Source organism: Podarcis raffonei, chromosome 6 (assembly GCF_027172205.1).
Source record: "Podarcis raffonei isolate rPodRaf1 chromosome 6, rPodRaf1.pri, whole genome shotgun sequence".
Taxonomy (NCBI): Eukaryota; Metazoa; Chordata; class Lepidosauria; order Squamata; family Lacertidae; genus Podarcis; species Podarcis raffonei.
In genome coordinates this window covers 16,452,774-16,464,481 of record NC_070607.1, presented here as the reverse complement: position 1 = coordinate 16,464,481, position 11,708 = coordinate 16,452,774, and the positions used below count along the sequence as shown (strand labels likewise).

General features: G+C 39.7%; 1 protein-coding gene across 1 annotated transcript in view; it reads right to left on the bottom strand.

Moving 5' to 3' along the window:
* Nucleotides 1–3,265: 3,265 nt before the first annotated feature.
* CDC73 (cell division cycle 73) overlaps nucleotides 3,266–11,708 on the bottom strand; it is a 116,207-nt gene continuing 107,764 nt past the window's right edge. Inside the window, exons 15-17 of the mRNA XM_053391453.1 lie at nucleotides 10,655–10,755; nucleotides 6,358–6,499; nucleotides 3,266–5,100 (exon numbers count right to left, since the gene is read on the bottom strand). Of these exons, the coding sequence (XP_053247428.1) occupies nucleotides 5,064–5,100; nucleotides 6,358–6,499; nucleotides 10,655–10,755 (280 nt within the window). The 3' untranslated portion in view covers nucleotides 3,266–5,063. The remainder of the gene's footprint in view (nucleotides 5,101–6,357; nucleotides 6,500–10,654; nucleotides 10,756–11,708) is intronic.

Here is an 11,708-nt window from a genome sequence, read left to right as displayed (position 1 = left end):
ATGACAAACGCCATGTGAAATTACCAGGATCATACTGGTGAAATTCCACCCCGTATTTCCAGGTGATCTCTCTGTGTTCCTTGAGCGATCTAGAAAGATTGACAAGGTCTTCAGGGAAGAGGAAGACTATAACAGAGCTCAGTGGCTTAGGCAAAATTCTAATAATCAAGGAGGCCGGTATTTTAACGACCCTGCAATGTTCATTATAAGGCTCTTCGAACAGCCAGAATTTGACATCCACAGAATCAGATTTACATGGTATATTGCACCATTGACAATTGCCGGCAGCATGCAGGGCGAACTTTAACCTGCTAGGCCAACAATTCCTCCAGGCGGGAGTGTTTAATTTTTCATGAACACATTGCTTTAATAAAGTGCTTGGCATTAGTTATAGCTCCTGAATGAAAATGAGCACAGCTCTGCAACATTAAATTTTAAAATCACCATCTAAGCCATTAATTTTGGCCAGCTTCTGTTTTGTATATAGAGTGTTCGCAAGCACTACCAAGTGAAGGCATATTTCACTGGGCAGGAGACTGAGAAACTGTACCAATAAAATTGTTTCACAGCCTCCATGGAGAACAAGTGGCATGTTTTATGCATCAACTGAAAACAAACGTCAAAAACAAAGCGGACATAAACCATCTACCTGGTGTCAATTGCATCATCCTTGATCCCAGGTTAAACAGTCCTTCTGGACTTAGAGCATTCATCACATATGGCTCTACAACCCTGGTTAAGAAATGAAAAGAGGTGTGTTGTCCTAAAACTTCTTTGGTTTTGAGATCTCCCCTTGCTTGTTTCTTTGAAATGTAGCATTTGAACAGACTCAGAAAAAATAGTAAATCCTTATCAAGGTAGGATCTTCCATGCCCCCACATTTTGAAGATTTGGATTCATACGTACAGAAAGCAAAGTTTACCTTCATTCAAGATGATGTGGACTTGTGACCTTCCTCTGACCCTTTCACAGGGCAACTGGAGCCTGAAGATGTTCTGGCACTGCCCTCCCAAACTGCACTAAGGTAGTACGCATGCTTGAAATGTCTGTACATGTACAGTGGTGCCTCGCAAGACGAAAAGAATCCGTTCCGCGATTCTCTTTGTCTAGCGGTTTTTTCGTCTTGCGAAGCAACCCTATTAGCGGCTAAGCGGATTAGCGCTATTAGCTGTTTAGCGGCTATTAAAGGATTAGCGGCTAAGCTGCTAAAAGGCTATTAGCGGCTTAGCGGCTTAGAAAAAGGGGGGGAAAGCGGGGGAAATCGTCTTGCGAAGCAACTCAAAAACGGAAAACCCTTTCGTCTAGCGGATTTTCTGTCTTGCGAGGCATTCGTCTTGCGGGGCACCACTGTATTAGAAATGTAAGGATGTCATCACACTGCAGTTTGCTTGTCAACATACAGGTGGCGCTGTGAACTACAGCATGGCAGCAAACTGGGCTCTCAAGAGTTTCTGGGCTATTACAGCTGTGCCAGAGGGTCAGCAGGTGGATGGGCTAGTGCAAACATGGCCCTCCAGCTGTTTTGGGACTACAATTCCCATCATCCGTGACCACTGGCCTGTTAGCTAGGGATGATGGGAGTTGTAGTCCCAAAACAGCTGGAGGGCCAAGTTTAGCCATCACTGGGCTAGTGGGTCAGGCAAGTAAGTAGACAGCAGCCCAAATGAGGTCTAAGGGGAGGGAGTTGGGGCAAGGAGTAAGGGGGGGCAGTGGTTTCTGGTGATGGGTGGTGGTGAGTCAAGTGAGCAGGGGCATAGCCCCTAGTACTACATACATACATGTGTGTGTGTGTGTGTGTGTACACAATGTATACATACATATACGTACACCCTGATCAGTATGGACCTTTATGTCCCCGATTTTATATCCTGCAACTGAGGTTGTGTTTCATTATATTCTTTAAGGAACATATAGGGAAGTTCAAACCAGCTTTTCTCATTTTAAAGTTGTGTTCTACAACAGCTGGAAACTGTTAGGAATATCCTAGTACAGAAGCTGTGATCTCCTGTACGATAATCACCACAAGCAAAGAGGTAAGGTCAATGCTGAGTCTAACCCCCACAGAGTTCTCCTGTTCTGCTAGTTAACCTATGCTTGATGACTTCACAATTACTTTGCATAACCTATTCTGCATTTTCACATTTTGTAGGTTATGTCTTCTGTTCTACTTCTCAAGGAGAGGGGCAAGGAATTATACAAAGCACCAATAGCCTAGTGGAAACATCTTTAAGCAACTCCTCTGACTTCAGATATTGTATCAGGCATTGACCACACACAATCAAACACAACTCTGTAACCATACATGTTAGAAATATGCTTTTTTTTTTTAAAGGTTGAGACTTCTAAACTTCTGTAGAATTGTGGCACGCATAAAGCACTGAATAAGGGCACATTGTACTCCACCAGAGGTACCACAGGTTAAGTTGACTAAAACCAGATCCAGAAATTTCTAGTTCAAACCGAATAGGGATTCAAAAGATAGTAAGGAGTAAAAGATTGGGTTGAGATAGACTCATTGAACTTGCTGCCTTCTTAAGTGTTCAACCAGTTGTTATAGCGTTACACACTAAGGCTGTATACCCGCAATATTTTTATCACACATTCGAAGCAGCTTAATCTGGGATAGCTCAGTTGGTAGTTTGTTCAGAGTTGCTGGGTATAATAACTCTGTGAAGTGTAAACTAAAGTGCTCAGAATTCTTAGAGGGGAGGAAATGTTGGCAGGAAGTATAATTGGAGGGGATTGTCTCACTCCCCAGGATAAATTCTCTAATAGATTTTACTTGCTGCCAGTGAAGAGATGGGCACAGACAACCCATAACATGGAACACATTCACCCCTACAGGAGAATAATGTAATCTAAAGACAGCAGAGACCCAGGTTCAAATCTCTGCTGAGCCAGGAAGCTCACTGGGAGACCTTGGGCAAGTCTCAGCCTAACTTACCATATAGGGTTGATGGAAATTTAAAATGGGGGGGGGGGGAGAGCCACACACTCATTTAGATCATGTGATTCTTACATTGCATTGCCTTTCCAATGAAGTTTCTATTTCAAGGTAATCTGTGTTCCAAAAATGTGACAGTGTTACAATCACAATTCTACAAACTTATGGTTTGGTTCATTTTTCATATGGTTCTTTTTTCATAAGTAAAAAAAGAAAAATACAGAGTGTACAAACAACAGTTTTAATTGCACCCCATCATTTAGGTTTAAGAGCAGCTCTGGCTCTTCATAGTGCTGAATAAAAGTGCTGGAAAAGTCAGTGTTATAAGTGATTTCTGAAACCCCATTTTATTTTAAAAACACATTCCATTCCTGATTTAGTTCATCTAGTTCTATTGTGATATTCTTTCAAAAATACTACCATTGCGTATTCTTAACATCACTAAAAAAAGCACTGAAAGGCTGAAAAATTGATACTTGCTCTAACTACAACAAAATAGAAGTCACAGTCTTCGTATATTAGAAATAAATATGAAAAGTATTCAGAAAGTCATTTAGATCTCAACTGCATCTTAAGGAGGAGATAGTAAGAAAAGCCTTAACAGTTCATTAGGAAACAATATACAAAGAACCAGTCGGAAAATGAAATAAAAGCAAAACTAAGGAAGAATATGGAGAATATTTTACTTCTGTCAGACCTCAGACACTCAGCATAAAAACATGGTTCTGGATTTGAAAAACAGAAATACGTAGTTTCTTCATCTCAAAAAATCCACATGAAACTGAATGTTGAAGGATCATTTTGCATGTCCACTGGTATGCAGCATTCAGCAACTATATTATAAAATACAGACTCACAGAAATATCAGTATTTTCTTGCCTCTCCTTTGCTCATTCCTGATCAAGCAAACGGGTTCTTTGGTTACTGAAAAGTCTCTATCTCATGCGAATGCTGAAAAACTGGTTTAACCAGCAATAATTGGAACTTGGGTGACTTTGAACTTCTTATGGCACTGAGACTGGGTTCCTACATTACTCTGGCAGAGTGGGATGCCATTCCTTTGCACACCCCCATGATATTGAGAAAAGCCCTGGATCCGTGGGAAGAATCTGCACTGCATCTCCTCGCTTACGCCAGCACTAAACTTCGAAAAACGGGTTCCCCCCGCGTGGCTTGCTATGTTTCCCATACTGCCAAGGTAATTTAAGAAAAAAGTCTAAGGAAAAAATGGTCTACGCGTATTGGAATTCAAAGAACTGGTTCTATTATTCTATTTTGCCAACTCGGATTTTAAAAATCCCAGACGCCCTGAATCTCTTGACAATATTCTTGTGTGTGTAGAGTTTTATATACACCTCCATGTGAGGATTATGCACATGCAGTTTTAAATTAGGGAATTTGCAAGGAGGGTGTTTAAAATTCAAATGTATTCGTCATTACTCTTTTTACAGTTTTGGTAAACTATCATCATAACAAAAGAAGCCAGTTTGGATTTATTCATCCCTTTTCCAAAGTCTGAAAGAATATACAGTACATATACAGAATGACAATTTGATTCATCTAAAGCAGTCTTCACTTTGCTCAGTTCCTAGAGTTCTTTAGACTAGAAGATAATACCAATCAAATCAAAAGGTTTTCCACAAGTGAAACGATAAAGCAAAGAACCAAGAACTATGCTCAGAAGCGAAGTGGTTTAGAACATCTACCTCTATATCTATATATACATACACACACAAGTTCGTAACCTTTCATGAAAATCACCCTATATCCTATTGATGAACAGAAACGTTATTGTAAAAATGTTGCTAGTTTAACAAAATGGAGAAGAAATGGCTTGCTATCAAAATATACATTTGAATTGCAGGCTAGAAGGTTTATGCTATTAAAAAATAGTTTTAAGCAAAATCCCTTGCTTGTAATGACGACTGGCTGCGGGCTTGTCATTGCAACATGATGATCCAACGAGGTCTTATAAAAAGATTGAACAATGACTCCCTTCTTTATCTGTATAATGTTCTTGACAAATGCGGGCAAGGAGAACTCCTTCCTCTCTGTAGACCAGAGCAGTTTTCAAAGTTCTCAATCCAAAGTTTGAGAAAACAAAATGGCAGTCAAGAATTCAGAATCTCAAGTGGGATTTGTGTTTGACCATGTACCTGCAATGTAAAGAAAAATCACCATTATAGAATCTTGCAGCAGCTGCATAAATGTGTAAATTTAGGCATGCATTCTCTCTCTGGCAAAAGTGAGGTTAACAACCCAAGATGTAAGAAACTAAGCTAAGGAAAATGGTAAAGCAATAAATTGTCCCCCCCCTTTTGCATTTGGAACCAGCTATCATCTGTTCCAACTGCCCCCCATCATCTGAATGACACAGATGTGGTGTGTCAACTACAACAACTAATTCTCCATCAATAGATTTTTAAAGTAAATCTTTCACTACTCTGATTGACAGACCGAAAATGGACTTCAGCGATAAATCAGAGGAGGGCAGATGAGATAAACTGAAATAGTACTTGCAGAGTATTTATTTATTTAAAACGTTATTATCAGAAGCTCTTCGGTCAAAGCTCTGAGTGGCTTACAAAATAATATACAATACAATCCAGCAACGACAGATTTAGCAGGCAGTTAAAAATCTAGAGTAAAATGGAAACAAAACTAAAAAGCCTGGGCAATGTTTTTTTTTTTTTAAAAAATGTTTGCCTGCCATGGAAAGGAAATACAGATGGAATTCAACAAAATTCTATAGAAAGGGAGTTCCATAAACAGGTTGCTACAATGGAAAAGACCTTGTCTCTAATCACCACCTGCAGGTCCTGATGGGGGACCTTGAGCAATGCCCTCTTAATGACAGGGCAAGTTCATTCAATAGTCCTTCAGGTATCCTGGTCCCAAGCCATTTAAGGTTAAAAGGTGCTTTGAAATGGTTTGGCACCTGCGTGTCTTTTCCAAACTGGTTCCATATGACCGATTCCGGATAATCATACTGCTGTATCTTTGCTCTAAATGTTTTACATCCGTAGATAAAATGCTAAAAATATTTAGCTTTGCACTTGTTACCTTAAGTTTGGATGTAAATAATTGGGGGGGGGGGGTAAGAGCTCACTTTGAGCCAGATCTCTAAAAATGGAGGATATAGTGCAAGGGGAGACATTTGTTAAGCTGTAGAAACTCTTTATGAGCTGCTATTGGTACAGGTTGGAGAGCAGGGTATTAGAGAAGTGAGCAGGAATCCCAATCAGTATAGATGCTCTTGTGTATTGCTAATTAATATGTAATTTGCAACAGTGCAGCAAACTGACCTTATGTGGTGGGTATCTGACTATTGTTTTTAATAGCTTGCCAGTTTTGACAGATGGCTTTTATTTAAAAATATAAATGCATCCCCCTCCCTTCAGAGTGATATTTACCTGTCCAATGTTTCCCAGAAACGCAGGAACACTGGTCTGTCCAAGTGCCGTTTGTGGTAACTGAGCTCTAACAGTGTCACGTCCCATTTCTGGACATTTGGATCTAGACGGACTTCATCGTATTTAAGATGGAAAGCTTTAACTATGAAAGAAAGGAACGAGAAAAAAAGATATCACAATTAAAATAACTCTTAACACGCAAACTCATTTTGGAAGACTGCGATTCAGAAACAGAAGACACAACAAGACTAGTTGCCACAGGAGTGTGTAGGGATATCACTGTACATGCAGCTAGGCTTCATTTCTGTGATCCAGCTAGGAGCTTAAGGTGGCAACTATGGTGCCCTTGTGAACTAGCCCTAATGCCCAACTTCCATGTCACGAGTTTTTAGAAGAATACTCTGATTTCTGTCCTTATTCTAAGGAGCTGTTCCAATATAATGGCTTGCATTTTTGTTAGGCCCACAATCCAATCAAATAAATGTTAATTGAAACACATTTTAATGAATAAATATCAAATATGAAAAAATAGTATTTCTGAAGCTGGACACACAGTTTCTTGGTTTTTGGATACATATATGTGTGGAAGCTAGACAGCATCTTAAAAAGCAGAGACATCACCTTGCCAACAAAGGTCCGTATAGTTAAAGCCATGGTTTTCCCAGTAGTGATGTATGGAAGTGAGAGTTGGACCATAAAGAAGGCTGATCGTTGAAGAATTGATGCTTTTGAATTATGGTGTTGGAGGAGACTCTTGAGAGTCCCATGAACTGCAAGAAGATCAAACGTATCCATTCTTAAGGAAATCAGCCCTGAGTGCTCACTGGAAGGACAGATCCTGAAGCTGAGGCTCCAATACTTTGGCCACCTCATGAGAAGAGAAGACTCCCTGCAAAAGACCCTGATGTTGGGAAAGATGGAGGGCACAAGGAGAAGGGGACGACAGAGGACGAGATGGTTGGACAGTGTTCTTGAAGCTACAAACATGAGTCTGACCAAACTGCGGGAGGCAGTGGAAGACAGGAGTGCCTGGCGTGCTCTGGTCCATGGGGTCACGAAGAGTCGGACACGACTAAACAACAATGTGTGGAACCAGGCATCATCTTAGAAGCAGCATTCCCTCCTATGTGACGTAAAAGGGAAATGAAACTTTTAAAAGGCTACTGGCTACATGCAGTTTTCATAAGGGCTTGTAATAAAAATGACATAGATTTAGCTGCCCAATTAATTGGAGGCCCCCTTTTAGTCCATTGTTAAGTTTTTTTTTACTGATTAATTCAACTGATTCAAAATCAGTTTACAATTCTTTCAATTTTTTGTTGGTCAATCACAAATTTTTGGATAAAAGCTATGGCTTGAGTCCACACTGCGGTTGCCCATTGAAGTGGGGGCACATTGCCTGATTCCCACTTCTCCTTGCATCCTCTGAAAATCTGCTGGGGGGGGGCATTCTGGAATAGTAAGGGGGAGATGAAAGGGGATAAGCAAAAATATTCTCCTCTACTACATGAAAAGGTGGATGGTAACATTTGGAGCTAACCCATAACTTTGGTGTTTCAGAGTACTTTGACAGAAGTGTGCCCCCCATCACCAAAAAATGAAAACAAAACAAAACACATCAGCCCGGAAGACTACCAATTTGGAAACATTTTTAAAAGTGCATTTAGCTTCCTTGTTATATATAGTTTTGTTGTTTTTCCTCAGGCTAAAGGAATTTGCTTCATGAGTATTGCTGTGGGGTATGTGTGCCAGATAAGTTATAGAAATGATATGCTGTTGTCAGCGTCTCTGAGGCAGAAGTACAGCAAGGTGAATGGGACAATTATCCTGGATAAGAAGTCAGTGTGCTCATGTTTTGTTTCCAAAGAGGCTGTTTCAGTTCATCCAGGTCCACTTTAAAAAAATGGAAGTACTGCATTAAAACATGCCCTCAGAAGATCTCAACCAAGTCTCGATTTCAGATGTCACAACACTACATTAGAGTGGCACTTAAATATATTACCACTGTAATATGAGTCTTAACCACATGGCAGAGTTTGTAAAGTGATAGCCCCACCATAGCAAATCACCGGCGAACTTAATCTTAAGATCACCACATCGAACCATGGAAATCTTTATCTAATTGCTTCTATATTTTACACACAACACACACACAAAATGCATAGGACTTGCAACCAGTATTACAAATTGCCTGAAGGTGGAATTTCTTCCATTAAAACTTTTTTGGTATCAACAAAAAATCCTTTAAGTACATCAACTTTATGTATCTAGGGCATCTTCTAGCATTTATAATAAAAATATTATTATCATACTATGTTATACCAACCTTTCCTTTTAAAAGAAGTACACGAAGTATATCAAGGATATATGCATTTACAAAGAAATCTATGAATGTCAAACAGATCCTTTGAGTTAGGAGCAAAATGTATTGAACAAGAATCAATCCACCAAAAGTGACCTTCAAGTTCAATAGACTTGCATTAACATGTGATTGCAAGTAGACCTTTAAAATGACATTCAGATAAAATATTCATATTGGTTAAAATGCCAAAATACGGAACTCTGCACTGAAAATATCTACTTCCATACAGACATCTCTGAAATGAAAGGATAAAAGAAATTATTCTCGACAAAAGCAATTGGTATATGGTCCAAAAATAAACAAATTATTTCACAAGAGGTCAAGCGCTGTAGCCTGGAAAACATAGGATAAAGAGAGTACTATTTTAAGCTTTGTTCCAAGTGACACTTTATAGGATTTCAGCCAGCATAAAGTGTTATTGTGAGATACTGAGAAATAGTCTGATGTGCTCTATCTAGATGGGAGTCTAATCCCGGATTTGCATGATACATTTAGACTTTTTCTTGGATTTTACAGCAATCAGCTTTCAATTTATTTATTTATCCGAACTTTCAATCTCCAGCAAACAATTCTAAATCTCTGTTAATCTTCCTTGTGGAAGAAAGCCAGTTTCCTCGTGGAAGAACTTTGAGCTTCTCTGCATGTATGAAAGTCAGGAGCGACGAGCTTCATTTATATCCTAATGCTTCCTAGAGTACCATTTTGTCCCAGCAATTTTGATTTTCGCAACAACTTGAGTACATATGATGGAAGATGGAAGTTCGGCAGAACTGGATTGTTGCATTGTTTTTCAATGATGCAAGTGTGCTGGCTAAGGGACATAGTTCTAATCTAAAATAACGGATGGGAAACCGCAATACTAAGAAGTTCGGCTGCCAGTGATTAATGGAATATATGCCTGACTATTCTCTGTCAGGAGGTTTTAGTAGGCAGGGTTGCAAACGTTTCTCCCCAGCAACATCCCTCCTCCCTGGCAATATAGATGAAAATGGTTCCTTGTATGCTCATGCGTAGGTCCAGATTTTTCAGTTTGTGTATGTGCACACTGTTGCAGGCGAGATGAACAGTTCTTAAGATTAAAGAAAGATTTAAGCTGTTCTGTGGGAGAAGCAATTGTTTGTATTGAGTTACAGATGAGAAAAGAAGCTCAAAAGTCTACCATTCCCATGCAGAGCTAAGGAGCAGAAATCTGGAGCAGTTTGCAGAAGAGGAGGCACATCTGCTAACATGATACTGAGACACTTCTCAACCGTAAATTCCATCAAAACAATATAAAAATATTAGAAGTCCACAGCCCAAGGTAATTCAAATCAATATGTAAATTTCAGCTCCCATCCCATCCTGTAGCTGCCTTCAGACCCCATTGTCTCCTTTGACTTGAAAAGTCAGAATGCCATAGTGACACTAGAAGCAACAAATGGGAGAACTCTCTTGTCAAGATCTATCCATCACTTCATTAAGCCCTTCCTTGCCTCAATTCCTCCTCGGTACTTTTCCAAAAGCCCTTCTCAACAACTTTGGCTCATCCTCCCCCAAAAAGCTCAACAATTCTGGTCAATCTAATGGGTAGATCACTGCCAGTTTTTTTATAGAGGGAGTAGATCGCAGTCTCTTGGAAGTTGGATGTGCCTGGCCTATACTATTCCTTCTTCCCTCGTCTCTAGGGTCCCTGTCATGTTGCTTCCCTACACTCTGGTCCTCTTTCTAGATTTCAGCCTGACCTTATGTGAATCCCAGCAAAAATGACAATTCATCATTCCCTCAGAGAAGCTTGACAGTAAACTAGTTCCCTCAGCAAATGATGCTCTGTGCTACCAAAGCAGCCTTGCTGATCGGTGTCAGGTGAGTTAACGCCTCCATCAAAATAATACAATGTTGGTAATTCATAATTAAAACACGTGGCAGAGAATTAGCTGGCTGAAAATGAAGGCTTACTTTTTGCAAAAATATCAACAGGTGATCCATCAGGTAGCAACCATGGCCAGCCTTTGAACTGCCAAGCAGGACCTTGTACAAACACAGCCACAACACGATCCCTAAAAAGAGAAAGATGAGAACAATGAATACCAGAGTGTTCAGCTTTAAAATGTCTTTTACTTCCTGCAGTGTTCCAAAAGCTAATAATTTATTCACATAAAGTTTTCTCCACTGCATAAGAACTTCAAACTGTTCACGTCTTGCGGATATCTGATCCTGGTCTTATTAAATGTATTTAGACATTGAACAATGCCTGGAAATCTTCAACAACAAAGCTAACCAGGAACATGGACTGCACATGTAATCTCTCTCTCTCTCTCTCTCTCTCTCTCTCTCTCTCTCTCTCTCTGTTGGAAAGAGTTTATTGTTGTTCCTTAAGATGGGAAATAGTTCCAGTGGAGAATTATTTGAATTTATTTATGCATTTTCACAGACTTAATATACACATATTACAGTTTCTTTTGTTAATCTCATATCAAAAGACTTCCACCCTCTCATGGTTCCTTATTTATTCATTTTTTTGCTGCATATCCTTTTAATACAGTGGTAACTCGGTTGTCGAACATAATCTGTTCTGGAAGACCATTTGACTTCCGAAACTTTCGACAACAGAGGCGCAAAGGGCAGTTAGCAAAGTCAATGGAGAAAAAAGGAATAAAATGCAGCAGAAGCCGTTCAACTTCCGAGGCGCGTTCGAAAACGGAAGCAATTACTTCTGGGTTTTCTGCTTTCAGCTTCCGAAACACTCAAAAACCGAGGTACCACTGTACCACCCAAATCATTCTAGACTTTTATCATACTGTTTTTAACTGCTGTTCATATTTCTAACCCTACTTGGAAATTTATTTGCTTGTTGTATCTCTTTAAATACTCGCCAAAAAGCTCCCATTCTTCCTGTATCCCTTTTAGGGATGTAATCTTAATCCATACTGAGCCATGACCTGGACAGGTCAGCATGAGCACAGAAAAAGGAGGATTTGGAAGCAGGGAGAAAAAGGTCATGAGAATCTCT